The following is an 18,097-nucleotide window of genomic DNA, read 5'->3' as shown; positions in this document are numbered from 1 at the left end:
GGGGGGTACGGGAAGAGACTGGACAAAAATCGTACACCTATGGACGAGGACAGTGTGGGGGGGTAAGGGCAGAGGGTGGGGTGGGAACCGGGTGGAGGGGAGTTATGGGGGGAAAAAGGAGAAACAATTGTAATAATCTGAACAATAAAGATTTATTAAATTTTTAAAAATCAATGGAAATATATCCTCAGATGAGGATTTAAAAAAATTATTTTTAACAGTAATTACAAATAAAATTTGCTTAGCAGAAATTTAAGCCTTTATCCATCTTCAACACATTTCTTTTCTCTTTGTTACTTTCCCCTCCACCATTTCTTGTTCTTGCCCTCAATGATTTACCTAATCTATCTAAATGAAGCTTTATATTCCTCTTTTTTTTAACCAGGGAATAGCCAGTTTAAGATTGAGCTCTCCCATCTTGGGAGATTTTCGGGAAAAAGGTGTTTCAGAGGGGATCTGCAGTTTCAAAGAACATAAAAATAATTCATCAAGAATCTGAAAGTTGTAGTTCTTTTAAAGCTCCTGCTTTATAAGGTATCTCAGGTGTGGAAAAAAAAGAGAGAGAGAGAGATAATATTTGATTAGAACAGTGACTAATTTACCTTCATTATTCTTCACTGTAATAATGTTACTAGTTTATATCAATGATTGGAAATACTTCTAAAACTTCCTATGGTTTTCAGCTCATCAGAAACACAGTGATGAATAACAAAATTACTCTAACTGCTCTGAGCTTTAAAAACTTCAGCACTATAGCAGAATGGTACACATTTTTAGGCACATTAAAGAGTAAATATAAACTGGCAAAATTTTGTAGGATTTAGAGTGCTGAAAATAGATATGCTATGAAATAGTTTTCCAGAAATACATATTTTTCCTAGAGAACTCAAGTAACTGAAATTTGTAATAAAAGTACATATGCAAGATATTACAATAGGCATTACAGGAATACAGAGTACTAAATGCTAACTTAGTGTTGTTATGTCAAAAGCATATGCCCACAGAACTAGGTGATAGAATTATTGATATTTATTCACTCATTCAACAGATTTTTAGAAAGCACTTACTCTGTTCCTAGTTATAATCCTAGGAGCTATTACACATAGAGCAGTGAACAAAACAGATAAACCTCCTGCCCTCCTGGAGTAGGGTAATGGGTTGAGATAGATAACAAAGAAGAAGAAAAAAAAAAAAAACCAGTAAAACTAAACTGGTGTAAGTGCACATGAAAAAATATAGTAGGCAAAAAAACACGGAGAGGGCGTAAAAGCCAGTGGGGAAGGAAGCAAGCCATGTGGGCTGTCTGAGGAAAGACACTCTGAGCAAAGGGGATAGCAAGAACAAAGGCCCAAAGGTGGGAATATGCTTATTATGTTTAAGGAACAGCCAGCAGGCCAGTGTTCCTGCTAGAACAGACAGAAGGAAAGGGGAGAGCTGTAGATGTGGTTGGAGAAAAGGGGGTGGGGGTGGTTGGTGAAGGTCCTGGAGGAGCATTTCAGTAAGGCTTTCATGAAAGGTAGGATAGCCACAGGTTGAAATGAGGGTGGTAGGTGATGTCAGGTAATTAGAACAAGGAAAAACAAACAAGGAACCAGAGTTGAAGATGTTGAGGAGTGAGAAGCTGGCCCAGTGTATGAGTATACATGTAAAGGTGAGGGAGCAAGAATGTGAGGGAAGGGGGTTGTGGGGGAGGGGGGGTGGTGAAGGCGGTAAATGATAAATATTTATTCTTTGATCCTCAGTTTAGAAACTGTGGAAGTGGGACATAGAGTACTAGGGGGAAAGGCAAGTATTTACTGCCCCTTTAATATAACCCTTTGCTTTCCTTGTCAAGAATAAAATCCTACTCCAGAGAGCTGCTTTAGTTGTTGTATTTATAAAGAAAAAAAGTAGAGGTCTTCGGATTTTTGTGGGGAAAAGCACTTATATACATAGTGAATCATAAGACAAAGATGACTAAAAGGGAAGACCGAGAAGGCAAACAGGAATTTCAATTTTTTAAAGAGCATTCCACAAAGTGACTAATCCATGGGTAAACAGCTGAGTTAATTACCTATTAATTCTACATAAAGCAAAAGAGGATTCTGTTATAAATACCCACTTTGAATTCAAAGGTATACAAGGCAAGAGCTGGGACCTACCTCACAGTTCAACACCCCATATCTAGAACAGTGCCTAGTACAGAAAATTCAAATGTCTGTTTAAGGAATAGAAAGCCTACACTTTACGGTCCATCTCAGTAGAATAAAACAGCACTAGAGCTTTCATAGCATCACCTTAAATTGTTAGTATTAATAGGGAGCATATTAAACAAAAGCAGAAGAAATAGGAAGAAAGAATGTTTTCCTTCCATACCACCACGTGTGCAAAACAATGACATACCCCAGAGGAGCCTACTGGTTACTTTCCATATGTCCTCCAAGGCCCTTTCAGCTACGTGCAAGGGTGTTGTTTGGAATAATGGGATTACATGTCGTGATTAAATCCAATGAACAGAGCTGTTGCAAAATCAAAGGAAATTTCCCTTGATATACCCATATGAGTTGCATTGATGCTCCCTTTCTGGGACAGAGAACACAATGCATGAGGCAATCTAAACCAATCTCCTTCCTCTTGATCCTTGAAGAACTCAGTGGATTTAGGGAATTGGGTTTGCTTCTCTGTGTTTTCTTAAACCCCAAACTAAGAGTAACTCACCCTCATTTGTCTCAAATGATGCAAAAGAGCACAATTAAGAACACAGCAGCTCTTATCCACTCTTGGTCATGAGATGTTATAAAGCCCAGAAAAAAACAATCATCAACTAGATACATCATCAACCAGATACAAAGGGTGAAACTTCTGCCAGGAAAAGCATCTTTCTACAAAGGATGTTTGTGCTCACGTCATTTTGACCCAGTATTAGATTGTGTACAGTTAAAACTGAAAGACAGCTTTTCATACGACTTTTTAAAGTAAGCCCATCCGTTTTAAAGGGTTTTTTTTCTTTTTTTTAAGTGCAAATGTCGGAATGTCAATATTCTTTCCTGTCTTCCATGAAGCATTTTTCCAGGCTAAAGCTAAAACATCCTCAAGTGCGACTCCGTAGCAGATGTGAACTCGCTTCAATACAACAAATAAGCGTCAGCGTGCCTTTACACCACAAAAAAGTACAGCAGCGGTTTGCAAAGGTGTGTGTGGTTAGTTCTGCTTCTTGGTAGCGATCTGAGCAAGCCACGAACATCGGGTGCCCCGAACGGAGTAAACGGGACCCCAGCCGCTTTCATCTCCAAGATGCAACAATAAAAGCATCCTCTCCGGTCCTCCTCCTGCACCCCAAAACCCTCTTCCCAGGAGCCCGCGCCCGCAGGGAGAGAGCCGGGCTCGGGGCCAGCCTGCCTCACCTTATAGACGTCCCCGTAGGTGCCGCTGCCGACCCGCTGGACGAGCTCGTAGTCCTGCTGCGGGTTCCGCCTCAGGATGTCCGCAGCAGGCCGCAGCGGGGCCTCCATCTTCGCTCAGCGCCCGCCCCGCCGGCTCTGCCCGCGGCGCCCGACTCCCGCTAACGAGGACGAGAGGCGCCGCTTCCCAACATGGAGCCTCTTGACCGCAGCTCCGCCTGCACGAGGGACAAGCCAAGGCGGGTCGGCGCGGCGGGCGACGACCCCGAGCGGCCCAGCCCCCTTCCTTCCGCCGCCGGGGGCGCGAAGCAGTGGACCAGGAAGAGCCCCCCGGCTCCCCGCAGCCCCGTGGCCCACGGAGCCCTTCCCCTCCGCGGCCGCCCGCCAACTGTCCGGCCCGGCCTCCCCGTCCGCTGGGCCCGCGGCCGGCTCGGTACCTGAAGGGGCGGCCCCGCTTTGTGGAGCGCCGCGCCCGGACCTACTTCCTCGCCGGCGCCTGCGTCCTACGTCCGGCGCCTGCGTCCTGCTTCCCGGCGGCGCCCGCCCGCCGCTCCCAGTCCAGCGCCGCCGTCTCCTGTGGCCCCGCACGTCCTCGCAGGCGGCGGAGGCGCGTACGGTTGCCGCTGCAGTCGCACCACGTTCGCCACCCGGGGCTGCGTCACCGGGAGACACGTTCCCGGCCGGCGGGGGGGAGGGGGGGCGGTCGGCGCCCAGCGGGTGTCCCGCTCGAGCGCGCCGGCCGCGGGACCAGGGTGCCGCCCTGAGGCCTGGTCGGGACACGACAGCCTCCCCGGCGCGCCCCGGGCCCGGCGCGTCTTCTGAAGGCGCAGGCTCTGTTACCCTCCGCAGGGATTGGGGACGCCCTGGGCATTCGTTCGTGGGCCGGCCGGCTTCCGCTAAACGGCCCCCAGGTGGGTCAGGTAAACGTAGTGACGGGTAGAGGGAGGAGGGTGGGCGCGAGGGCGGAGGGAACGCACCCTGCCAGGTCACGGAAAAAGGACGTTGAGGGCACCGGGCCAGAAGGAACCTGGCTTTGGGGCGCTGGCAGAGAGGTGGGGAGAGTGCCAGGTTGACGAAGTCGCGGCACACCCTACTGCACCTTCCTGTTTGGCAAACTATTCCCCGTGGTACCAGTTCAAGGCTGCCCTGCACACCTGCACGACCTGTCTTCCACGGCGTTTTCCCGAGACGTTTCTAAAATCCTGAATTCCTAGGAAGTGTCAATGACTTATTCCTGTTGGGCACACGCGCTGTCTCACCGCTGTCTCACCGCGGGTATTGCCCCTTTGATTGGATCGTGGGTTCTGCAGAAGCAAAACAAAAAACAATGGCAGGGACCACAGCCTGGTTCTGGTTCTGGTTCTACCACTTCCTCAGTATGTAATCTGGGGCAAGCCATTGTATTGGGCAATATCTGCCTCTCCTTATCTGTGTAGCTGGAAAGGGATCAAGTTTTGCATCTGACATCCAAGAAAGTGTTTGTAAAGCATTTTACAGGATTCTGAAGAGGCTAATCAAATAGAAGAGGTTTAGGCCTGGCCGGTCGCTCAATGGTTAGAGCGTTGGCCTACCACCCCACCCCCTCCAGGCACCTATGGGAGCCAACGAATCCATGTGTCTGTCTCACACTGATGTTTCTCTCTCTCCCTCCCCTCTCCCACTCGCTCTGAAAAGCAATGGAATAAATATCCTCAAGTGAGGATGAGCAAAACAAACAAACAAAAGCAAAAATACTTCGCAAAATACAATCAAACAGGAGTTCAGGGAAGTAATTTGATCTTTCACAAGCTGTTTTGCAGTTTCAGTTCCAGTCTTGTTATGAAGGTAGAAATACATTTGCTGGACTTATGTATACTGGCAAAATTATTTCTAGAGCCCAGAAGACGTTTTGAACAGAAAAGCCAGATGACATACACAGTCAACACATTTAGGGGCTGAAAAATAACAAAAGAACAAGTTGCAGGCCTTGGCTTGTGGCTTTGAACATCCAATTCAATTCTGTTCTTGGGCAGTATGCTCCTTGTTGATCACTGTAATCAGTTGTATAATGTAGAAATTAAGTTCACACCTTAACAGGACAGGGAATATATGTATTTTCTTGTGCTCCATGCACAAAGGGCACTTATTTAGGGAACATAAGCAAGCTCAGACTTAAGTGCTTTATGGACAAAGCTTATGTGTTTGCTGTATTGAAAAAATTGTTGAAGAACAGTTCGTTCTTTCAGAACTTCTTGGCACTTGTTTTGGTGGGCACATACTTTTGGCTTCAATGACTCAAAATCTTTTCAAATGTTCTGTTGGTATCCTAGTACTTGTTTGCTGTCATAGATTCTCTTTTCTTTTTTCACCTCTGATCCTATAAGCACTGATCCTTTCTGTAGTCTGAAAATTATGTATTCTTACTTATTTATACCTGCATTATTCTACAGGAAATTTAAGACATTGTTCAGAAAATACATACTATAACACAAGACAAAAATAAATAAATTAGGCAATAGGTATGATGTTAAAGAGAGGGCAAATAGGGTAGTGGAACAATGTAACAAATTAGCTAAAATAGAGTTTTATAGTATTTTTGAGATCACAGTCAAGAGAGAGGCATATTTTTTCCTGATACTAAGACTTCAGAAAAATTTATCTCATGAGCCTTCATAAAGTGGAAACTTGGAATTCCCAGTTTGAAACGAGGATAATTTCCTTCTGATAATCCTCCAAGCACTTTATTCTTGAAACAGTGTTTGATATGAATTAAGCAATAGAAAATTTGAGGTCAGAGGTTTCAAGACCCTGGAGTGAAGATATTTTATGTTGCCAGTAATAGCAGGTCCATATGCTTTGACCATCAACTCAGAGATGGAGAGCATGGAAAAAGTTGAGATTCTATGTGGTGGTTAAAAAGTGTGTCTGCTATAATCATTATTTTACTTGTACCACAATTGATGCAAAGAGGAAAGCATTTGCTTTATACTAACTCCAAAGAATCTTAAGGATTTTAAAATTCTTACTGGTTGAGTTAATTTTAGTAAGATTGGTGAAGTCATAGCTAGTGGTTAAATATTACATGGTTGGTAAAGAAATTCAAGTTCAATTTCCATAAAATAAACATACAGTGCATAAACTTAATTTTACATCCTAAGCAATTAAACATATAGTTTCAAGGTTGACTGTTATATAATAATTATTATGTAACAAAAAATTGTAGCTAGCAGGTAAGTTTTTTACAAATTACCCAATTTTATGATGATATGGTATAGAATAAGAATATATATGGCTTGATAAGCCCTTCATCCCAACCTAATTATCTTATATTCTTAGTGTCTTCATAATATCTGTTATGTAACTACCATATTTTTCTGTGTATAAGACGCTATTTTTTCCTAAAATCGTTAGACTGACCATCGAGGGGAGTCTTATACATGGAAGTCAGCCGAGGAGGGAGCTGCTCTGGTGCCTAGCTGCCCATACCTTGTCAAACAGGCTTCCTCCAATCACGAGCTTTATTGTTACTGATGTCAGCCGATGCTGTAATTGGAGGTGGAGGTGGAGAGTGCATAGATGCAACAGGGACCGGAACGTTCTGAGCCCATAAAGATGTCAAAAAATAAAAAGATAAATACCATAAGCGATTGTCTTACTCTGCAAAATTCAAACGGAATGTAATCAGCTATGCAAAAGAGCATGGAAATAGAGCTGCAGAGAGACAATTTGGACCTCCTCCCACTGAGTGTATGATCAGACAGTGGAGAAAACAGGAAGAACAACTCCTTAAGATGCCAAAAAAGAAGAAGGCCTTAAGTGGAAAACCAGCAAAATGGGCAAACTTGGAGCAGAGGCTAAGACTTGGATTATGGAGTAGCGCAGAGTGGCTTATGTGTGTCAACCAAGCTCATTCGATGTCAGGCAAGAATGTTTGCAAGCGAAATGAACATTGTTGATTTTACAGGAAAGGCAAAATGGTGCTTCAATTTCATGAGGAGAGAAGGGTTGGCCATGAGAACACGAACAAAGCTCAGAAAATGCCACCAGTTTATGAGGATGGTCTCACATATATAGACAGTAACTCAGAAGACAGTAGTGATACCATAGAAGTAGAAGAAATTGATATGTCTGGAACTAATAGTGATGAAGAAGAGAGCAGTGATGCAACAGAGGCTGAATAAAGTGATAATGCTGCATAATATCATAGTACTGTATGTAAACATTACCTGCGGTAATTACTAAATAAAAATGTGTTCTGTTTTGTGTTTAAAATATTGATTTCTTAATTTGGGGTTGGAAAAGTGGGAGGCATCTTATACATAGGGGCGTCTTATACATGGAAAAATATGATATATTCCTGCTTTTACTCTATATATATAAAAGCCTAAGTGGCTGGAATGACCAGAATGACCTGTTGCTATGATGCGCACTGATCACCAGGGGGCAGACGCTCAACGCAGGAGCTGTTCCCTGGTGGTCAGTGTGCTCCCATGGCCAACCTCCTCCTGCCAGCCAACCTCCCACGGTCCCTCCACCCGACTGGCAGGCCCTGATCGCCCAATCGGGGCCGGGCCCTGGGCTAGGATAGGGAACTAGGGTGGGTGGCGGCAGATGCGGTCCCATTCCCAGGGGGGCGGAGGGCCAGCTCCCTCCTGTGCTCCATCCCTCCCCCTGGCCAGCAGGCCCCGATCAGCCTGCCACCACCCACCCAGAGGTGGTGCGGCAGCCAGAAGAGGAGGAAGTGGGGAGGCGGGGAACTGCACAGTGGTGGAGTGCTGATGATGGCAGCATCAGCGTCGGCCTCCATTTCTTCTGCACCCAGCCCCGCGACTGTCGCTTCCTCTCTGGCCTGGCCCTAATTGACCTGGCCCCAATCAGCCCTGATCACAGGCCAGGCCTAGGGACCCCACCTGTGCATGAATTTCATGCACCGGCTTCTAGTCTATAAATAACCCATAATGGCTTGTTCTATGCTTTGCAGTGTTTTTCCCTTCTGTCATTTTTTTTTTTTTAAATAAAAGGCTAATTGTAATCTGTGGCCTTGGGTTTCAACTTAAGCCAAGGCTGAATTTTAAAAAATTGGAGACATAAACATTTTTAACTTCGATATAGGTAAAGTTCACAATTTACTATGCAAGACAGAATGAGTAACATAAAACATAAGGACAGTATTTTTAATCTATAGAACATATAGGTTTAAGCAATATAATCTTCTGATGAATATTCCAACCTAAACTAGTTGCAAAGTATAACTCTATGTGATTGAGTTGGTTGTTCTATAGGTTTGTTAAATATAAATTAGTTAAATGTTGAAAGACATCTGCCATAACTATGATTTGGACTTTCAAATCTTAACCTATGTTTTCTTGGCCCTCGCCGGGTAGCTCAATTGGTTAGAGCATCATCCCAACACATCAAGCTTGTGGGTTTCATCCAGGCAGGGCACATGCAAGAATTAACCAGTGAGTGCATAAGTAAATGGAACAACAAGTCGATGTTTCAATCTCTCTCTCTCTCTCTCTCTCTCTCTCTCTCTCTCTCTCTCTCTCTCTCTCTCTCTCTCTCCCTTTCTCTAAATTCAGTAAATTTTTTTTAAAAGCCCTATTATTTCTCTTACTAATTATGTCCAGTTTTCTATGAGGTAAAAACCATGTTCTCAATGTACATATAGGAAAATTCTATTTTCTACTGGATAGTGGTAGAACATGTATCTCATTCAGAATCAGTAACAAGTCATTAGGATGTAAGTTTTAAAAAGAAGAGTTGAGCCTGGCCAGAGTGGCTCAGTTGGTTGAGCATTATCCTGTGCACCAAAAGGTTGCCAGTTTGGTCTCAGGTCAGGGCATGTATGGAGGGCAGCTGATTTATGTTTCTTTTTCTCTCTCTCTTCCTCTTCCTTCCTCTCTCTCTCTAGAATCAATAAAAATATTTTTTTAAAAAAGAAGAGTTGAGGAAGGCAGTGCACAACCCATTTTATCCAGCTTGACTTGCTCATCTGATATGTTAAAATGCTGTTTCTATTTCCCTGATCCTGGCATGGTAGTTTTAAGGTTTATCTGAGAATTGGTAACATGGTTCCTGTATTCAACTCACAAATTGGTCCTGTCTGCAAATTCAGTAACTAAGAAAAGATACATATTACAAACAACCTTATGTTGTTCCTTAACAATTTTCTTAAAACATGAGTATAATGTTCAGAAGGGGTGCCTAAAGTTTGCTTACACCTCTTTTAGACTAGTATTTTGAGAAACTAATGCAGAAGAGCCCACAATCCCTGGCTGTGCCCTCTTTTATAGTATACAGCTCTGGCAAGATTCTAATAAGCTCTTTTTTTTTCCTTGATCCTTTAAGCTAAGAATGATAATAGCTCCCCACTGTTGCTAGTTTCAGGGTGCTTCACTATCCTTGTTGGTTCCTTTAACCCTGTCCTCATTTTATAAATAGTCCTTTTATTAGCTTCTCTTTCTGTGCTACCCTTTTATTGCAGAACCCTGATTGCTAGAGGAATTGAAAGTAACCTCAGGAAAGAAATCCTTGCTTCTGGTATGGTATTACTCACATATCTGATGATTACCTGTATAAACTGTTTGTCCGGGAAAGTGGAACAATGCTATTTCATAGCACGGAGTGGCATTACAATTACTCACATAATTATCAATAGTGGCATGTGATGTCATGCTGATGGAAAGCATAGCATTGGGAGACCAACCTCTAGCACTTAACTGCTTTGACAGTGATGGTTACTAAAAACTGTGGTGTCATTTGCTCTGACTGCTTCTTTGAAAATACATGGGAAAAAAGACAGAGAGCCTTGAATTTCAAACTTAAGGCATGTGTAGAAAACCTGAAAGCTGCTTTGACAGCTTGGAAGAAACCTATTATCTCTCATAGCTACAGGGCAGATATGGCTGAGAATCAAGCCCAGGACCTAATGGTAAAGGCGACATGGTTGCAATGTCAATTAAATGTGATATCTGGATCTGTTATGCCAAGGTAAGAGCACTGGTGGGGAAGAACTGGACCCTGCTGCATGAAATGGGGGATTTGGACACATATGAATGAGGTTGAAAACTTTTAATAAGAGTTAGATTTCAGCATAGCCCTGATGGAGAAGGACAAGACCTATTCTTGAAGAAGAGAGTTTATGTACTGAAAGAACTATAGGATTTTGCCAAATACTTACCTGAGGTTTAGATTTGATTTGTTGACTTGAGCAACTGGTAGTCCTTCTAAATTGGTTACTTGAAACTGGTAGTTTACTAATATATGCTACGATGCCAGAACTTTCCTGTCATACTGTAGAGGAAGGAATCTGAGATTCAGGGAGATGGGAATGTTGGACTTACTGTATTATGTGCATCCTGTTTAGTTATGCTCTATCCATACCATTCCTAGGCGTGCCCATCAAATTTACTTTTATTAATGCATTGAGTAAAGAGCCACAGATATCCCTGAAAACTTCTCTGGTTGGTTGGAGATGATGACGGAGATGGCACAATGAAATTGGGATCCATGATTCAGTGGGAATATCCCTGTACATGGGCCTAGGAGCCAAGAGGTGGATATAGGAGTGGCTCTTCTATTATTCCTAAGAACTTACTTGAAGAATTTTTCTCTCTACAACTTTGTCTCTATAATTTTGTCTTTAAAACATTGACCTTGCTGGATCCAAAGGCCCTAATGCCCAGGGCACAGATACTATTTCCTGATAACACAGTCATAGTTTAATTAAATAAGAAGCTTAATCTACCACCTGGCTGATATCAGGTCTTAAGACCACTGAACCAACTTAGTGTGTATCATTATACTGCTTGAGGTGATTGGACCTAATTACTGAGGGTAAATTGGTTGTTGCTCCTCAAAGAGAACAAGAAGGACTATGTCTAGAACCCCAGGTATGTGCTAGGATAACTCTTGGTGTTCATATGTCCAATATTACAGGGCAGTGGGAAACTGCAGCAACACAGTAAAGGTAAGACCACTAAGAAATTAGATCTGGGCCACTCCTCCAGATGAGATAACTAGTGGAAGATAAGGAGAAAATGGAAGCTATGGTTATCACCTTGAGCCTTGTGCTCAAAACTGTCCTCTCTCTTCTTTCCTTACTATTCTGGACTATAATTGTGTTTACCTTTTCTGAGTGGCTATGTCCATGAGAAGAGACTGAGACACTCCCTAATCCTAGAGGACAAATCTTGATTGGCATAGCCTCATTCCTCTTGTTAAAGGAATGCTTTAGGCTTAGATAATTCAGGACAGTGATATATGAGGAAAAGTATTCTGGAATGCTTCTAGAAATGTTCTTCACTTTTAACAAGGTACAGGAGACACAGATATGGCTTTTTTTTTTTTTTGTCTCTATGCATGACTATCTGTCTCTGATGACTAGAATGGCAGATGCCATTTTGGAGCCATGAGAAGAGCCCTTGTTAGAAAATAAGCCAACACACACACAGGATGGTGGAGTACAACCTTGGTCCTGGTGGCAAAGTTGGCTGGTATTCTCCAATATTCATTTCCCTTCTTTCTTTAGTATTAGATTTCCTAAATTTTAGTCATTTCCTAAAAACTGGTCATTAGTATTTGAGTAGAGGTGGATATGTGCAACTTCTGGGGCCGTGTGATTCCACCTTTGGCTGTTTTTATATCATGTTTTTGTTGTTTTTATATCATGTCTTTGTTGTTGTTATATTGTTGTTATTGTTTATTTATTAACCAATTTATATGTTATTTTCATATACATTTTACTAATTTTCATCTCTGACACTTCTATTATAGAGAAAGGGTGAATAGCGATATTAAAATATTTCTTCTAATTAATTTTCTTTCAGTGTGCACGAATCCATGCACCTGGCCACTAGTTTATGATAAAATCTCTCAGCAAAGTGGGAATAGAGGGAATATACATTGAGTGGCCAGATTATTATGATCTCTGAATGCATAATAATCTGGCCACTTAGTGTATATCCTATATAATAAAAGGCTAATATGCAAATTGTCCCCTTGACCAGGAGTTCGGCCAACCACCCATGTCCCCTCCCTCTGGCCAGGCTGGCCAGACCCCCACCCATGCATGAATTCATGCACCAGGCCTCTAATATATATACACTGAGTGGCCAGATTATTCTGATCTCTGAACACATAATAATCTGGCCACTCAGTGTATATCCTATATAATAAAAAGCTAATATGCAAATTGTCCCCTCGATCAGGAGTTCAACCAGCAGGCAGGCCGGCCAACTGCCCATGTCCCCTCGCCCTGACCCCACCCATGCACGAATTCATGCACTGGGCCTCATATATATATATATATATATATATATATATATATATATATACACATATACACACAATATATATATATGTATACACACACACACACACACACTCTCACTGAGTGGCCAGATTATTATGTGTTCAGAGATCATAATAATCTGGCCACTCAGTGTACCTTAACATAATAAAGGCCATATGTGAAAACCCTACAGCAAACATCATAATCAATGGGCAGAAACTAAAATCATTACCCTTAAGATCAGGAATAAGACGGGGATGTCCACTTTCACCACTTTTATTCTACATAATACTGGAAGTCCTAGCCACAGCAATCAGATAAGAAGAAGAAATAAAAGGCATACAAATTGGAAAGGAGGGCATAAAATGCCTTTATTCACAGATGACATGATATTATACATAGAAAATGCTAAAGATTCCACCCAAAAGCTACTAGATCTAATAAATTCTGCAAAGTAGCAGGATACAAAATTAACATTCAGAAATAAGTAGCATTTCTATATACCAATAATGAACTATCAGAAAGAGAAACTAAACAATCCCATTTACTATTGCAACAAAATTAATAAGGTACCTAAGAATAAATTTTACCAAAGAGGTTAAAAACTTGTACTCCGAAAAATTATAGGACTTTGAAGAAAGAAATTGAGGAAGATAGAAATATGTGGAAGCATATACCGTATTAATGGATTGGAAGAACTAACATAATTAAAGTCTCCACACTACCCTAAATAATCTATAGCTTCAATGCAATTCCATTAAAATACCTATGGTATATTTCATAGATCTACAAATATTCCAAAAATTTATATGAAACCAAGAAAGACCCAAATAGCCTCAGCAATCTTGAGAAAGAGGAACAAAGTTGGAAGGATCACAATAACTGATATTAAACTATACTATAAGGCCATTGTAATCAAAACAGCTTGGTACTGGCATAAGAACAGAAAAATAGATAAATGGAACAGAACAGAAAGCCCAGAAATCAACCCATGCCTATATGGTCAATTAATACTTGACAGAGGAGGCAAGAGAAAATGTGTTAAAGACAGTCTCTTTAATAAATGGTGTTGGGAAAATTGGACATGCAAAAAAAATGAAATTAGACCACCAACTTATACCATACACAAGAATAAACTTAAAATGGATAAAAGACTTACATATAAGCTGGGAAACCATAAAAATCCAAGAAGAAAACGGCAGTAAAATATCAGATATCTCTTGCAGCAATATATTTTTTAATAATATTGTTTATTACATGCAATAAACAATATTTCAAGAAAAATGATTTTAAATACAATAAAGTTACATGCAATAAACATTTCAAGAAAAAATTTTTTAAAATATAATAATATTACCAAAACTATACTAACATAGTATAATATCACAAAAGTTGTAGGAAATATTAAAAATCTGCAAATAACAGGATTACTTCTATTATATTCTAAAATATTTTTCCCCTCTGGCTCTATTTTGGTTCATTAATTTATATTGTTCATTATATTCCACAAATGAGTGAGATCATGTGATATTTATCTTTCTCTGACTGGCTTATTTCATTTAGCATAATGCTCTCCAGGGCCATCCATGCTGTTGTGAATGGTAAGAGTTCCTTCTTTTTTACAGCAGTGTAGTATTCCATTGTATAGATGTACCACAGTTTTTTAATCCACTCATCTGCTGATGGACACTTAGGCTGTTTCCAGATCTTAGCTATTGTAAATTGTGCTGCTATGAACACAGCAAAATAAATCATCAACAAAATGAAAAGAAAACTCACTTGTATGCCAGAACATATTTTCCAATAGTACATTGGGTAAGCAGTTAATCTCCAAAGTATATAAAGAACTTATACAACCCAACACCAGGAAGACAAACAATCCAATTAAAAAATAGGCGAAGGACCAGAATGGACACTTCTCTAAAGAGGACATATAGATGGCCAATAGACGTGTAAAAAAATGCTCAACATCACTAATCATAAGAGAGATGCAAAGTAAAACCACAATGTAATACCACATCACACCTGCCAGAATAGCTACCATTACCATCAATAAATCAACGAATCAACAAACAAGTGCTAGAGAGGATGTGGAGAAAAGGGGACCCTAGTGGTGGGAAGGTAGACTGGGGCATTCACTGTGGAAAACAGTATGGAGTTTCCTCAAAACATTAAAAATGGAATTGCCTTTTGACTCAGCAATCCTACTCTGGGACTATATCCTAAGAATCACAAAATACTAATTTGAAATAATATATGCACCCCTGTGTTCATAGCAGCATTATTTACAGTGTTATTTTGGGGCAGCATGGATATACCTAGAAAAATTTATTATTCTAAGTGAAATAATACAGTTAGAGAAAGACAAGTATCATATGATCTCACTTATATGTGGAATCTAATGGACAAAATAAACTGATGAACAAAATAAAAACAGAGGCAAGGATACATGGAACAGATGGACAACTTTCGGAGGGGATGTGGAGAGGGACTAGATGAAAGAAGGTGAAGGGATTAGCCAAAGAACATATAAGCATAACCCATAGACACAGACAACAGTGTGGTCACCGCCAGAGGAAAGGAGGTGGGGTGGGGCTGGGTGGAGATGAGCAGAGGAGGGGGAAATGGGGACATCTGTAGTGGTGTCAACAATTTTTAAAAAGAAAGGGGGAAAAAGGAGGCAGAGTTAATTCTAGTTCTGAGGCAGGGAAACTTGAAACATTTTCTTGTGGCAGAAAACAAAATAGTGATCAAAGACAAATAGAACATAATAAAGGATACAGGGTTGACTTGAAGAGGCTCCCATTGGCCAATTTTAGGACAATTTAAGTATCAGAATAATTATGATGATACATAACAACAGAATCCAAAAACTTCTTTGTTAAAGATTTCACAAATCTATAACATTATGTAAGAAACAAAAATGGGAGGAAGAATACCAGCTGCTAAATGTAAAATGTAAAATAAATGATGTAGTTATTTTAAAAACACCATTTTAAAATTACTAATGTAAAATTGATCTAGGTAAGGATAATCAATGAATGCTAACAACCATGGAATGAAAATTCTTGGCCAAGATATTCACACAGTCACCAAGTACATCCCACAGATTACTTATTAATTACAATAGGAAAAGGGTGGTTTTTTTAAAATAAATTTCTTTTTCAATTAGGAATAGATATTATAGAACAATTATTTTTGTAGAATCTACTGTACTCTTTGTTTGGGTTAATCCTCACTGGAGGATAATTTTCCCCCATTGATTTTAGAGAGAGTGGAAGGAAGGGGTTAGGGGGAGAGAGGAGAGAGAGAGAAAAACATCAATATGAGATACATCAATTGATTGCCTCCTGCATGTGCCCCAATTGGGGCAGGGAACCTACAACCCAAGTACATGCCCTTGACTGGATTCAAACCTGCCACCTTTGGGTTCTCGGGCTGACGCTCTAACCACTGAGCAATGCCAGCCAGGGCTGTACTCTTTTTCTAATAGGATTCACCTGAAAAGGACGATCAGACTAGAATGTGAGCTGGGAATTATAGCAAAATAATAACAATAATATAATAATATAATAATAATAATAAAAAGTACAGAACACTTCTTTTTGTACTGTGAATTTGGTTTGTAGGTTCAGCAATGAGATAATTCTGTCTTCCTATGTTGTTTTACTAGTGTTCAGGGAATGCAATTCTAATGAACACAGTTCCCTTTAAAACTATAATGTAAACTTGGTTTCTAGTGTTCACAGTTCTGAGGTCACTAGAAACATTAACTGAAATATGGAATGCATGAAATTTGGCAGTAGTAGGTAAAACTGTTTTTTGACAAGTTGATTTTGAAGTGTCAGTAAAAAAAGTGAAGATGACCTCAGGCAGTTATAAATTCAGCTCTGTTGTGATGATCCTTTCTCAAAAGAGTTTAAGACTAGAAGTATAAATTTGGGAATCATCAGCATGGAGGTCCTGTCTGAAGATACCATAGTAAATTATGTTGAGAGAACTTAGAATGAGGAGTTGCTGATGAGGAGTAAGCAGAAACTAAGGACCTGGTAATTAAGAGGCTAGCAGCAATCTCCTAGTCCCGTGGTCGGCAAACTGCGGCTCGAGAGCCACATGCGGCTCTTTGGCCCCTTGAGTGCGGCTCTTCCACAAAATACCACGGGCCTGGGCGAGTCTATTTTGAAGAAGTGGCGTTAGAAGAAGTTTAAGTTTAAAAATTTTGGCTCTCAAAAGAAATTTCAATCATTGTTATTTGGCTCTGTTGACTAATGAGTTTGCCAATCACTGTCCTAGTCAAAACTGACGTGTAACGTGTGGCCAACAACCAAATGCAGGAGAAAACTGTGAGGAGGTAGGAATGGGATGATGGTATCTCAAGGGTCAAGTAGCATGAAGGTACAGTGTGTCTAGGATACTGAAAACTAAATTTGTAGGCAGAGAGGAAGAAAGGAAAAAGAGAGAGATTGAAAGTATATTTTTAAGTATTTATTGCCTTTTGCTTTCCCTTTAAAATTGTTTGCAACCTTTCTGGCTGCCAAGGCTCACCCAGACTCTGTAGTGTGACTTTACTTCAAATATTTGCCAATATAAATCCAGACTTTATCTCTACGAATCTAGTGGGAAGTTTTGCCTGCTAGAGATTTAGTTACAGATTATAATGAATTTTCAGCTTTCATTTATCTTGATCTTCTTGATCTAATTTTGCTATCCTAATTTTAAAAGACAGGCCTGCTCAGTAGACAGGTGCAAAATGCACAATACCCTCTTTACTAACATGACCTTGCTTTTATAGTGGGGGGAAATGGTGCCTGGTGGATAAATGCGGATTATTTTAACTTTTTTAGCTACATAAATGTTGCCACCATGTTTGTACTAATGTGTAACTGTTCTAGAAAACAGGTATTTGAACATACAGCATAATACAGTATATTGGTTTGTGTATTTCTGTGACTAGATCATGCTGTTACATTCCTTGTGAGTGAGTCTGAGGGGGTGCTGTTTGTTTATGTGTGTTTTACATTGAAAATGTTACAGCACATCGTCCGTCACTCTCTTCACGCTCTGGGGGTGGGCAGAGGTAGGGAGGGTGTGACGCTGATATTTGTGTGAATTCGGGCTTGTGATGCTGAGCTTGGTTCATCCGTTTTCTCCTCCCTTCTCCTTCCCACCAGCGCCACAGCAACATCGAGAGTCTGAGCGCACTGCGCCCAGCGCGGGCACAGAGCCTCCCACTGCCAGCAACCTGGGGCCCAGGAGGAGAGCGAGCGCGGTGACAGCGCCTCACTGCCACCAGTCCCCGGACCGCCATGGCCAGGAACCAAAAGGACAGAAATAGTTGGGGTGAGTAGAATGTGGGGACTTCTGCTGCCTGCACGGGACTGGCCCTCTTCTGGGAAGGAGGAGGGCCAAGGACGACGCGGCACCAGCATCCAGGGCTGGGAGA

At 41.1% G+C, this 18,097-nt stretch overlaps 2 protein-coding genes across 2 annotated transcripts in view; one reads left to right on the top strand and one right to left on the bottom strand.

Moving 5' to 3' along the window:
* Positions 1 to 4,048, bottom strand: part of MAP4K5 (mitogen-activated protein kinase kinase kinase kinase 5) — a 111,169-nt gene extending 107,121 nt beyond the window's left edge. The window contains exons 1-2 of the mRNA XM_054716080.1: positions 3,818 to 4,048; positions 3,384 to 3,598 (exon numbers count right to left, since the gene is read on the bottom strand). Coding sequence (XP_054572055.1) covers positions 3,384 to 3,491 — 108 coding nt within the window. The 5' untranslated portion in view covers positions 3,492 to 3,598; positions 3,818 to 4,048. The remainder of the gene's footprint in view (positions 1 to 3,383; positions 3,599 to 3,817) is intronic.
* A 13,777-nt stretch (positions 4,049 to 17,825) lies between these two features.
* The window catches only part of ATL1 (atlastin GTPase 1), a 44,751-nt gene continuing 44,479 nt past the window's right edge, over positions 17,826 to 18,097 (top strand). The window contains exon 1 of the mRNA XM_008139068.3: positions 17,826 to 17,994. Coding sequence (XP_008137290.1) covers positions 17,961 to 17,994 — 34 coding nt within the window. The 5' untranslated portion in view covers positions 17,826 to 17,960. The remainder of the gene's footprint in view (positions 17,995 to 18,097) is intronic.

This window comes from Eptesicus fuscus, chromosome 5 (assembly GCF_027574615.1).
Source record: "Eptesicus fuscus isolate TK198812 chromosome 5, DD_ASM_mEF_20220401, whole genome shotgun sequence".
NCBI lineage: Eukaryota > Metazoa > Chordata > Mammalia > Chiroptera > Vespertilionidae > Eptesicus > Eptesicus fuscus.
This window is presented reverse-complemented; position numbering and strand designations above follow the sequence as displayed.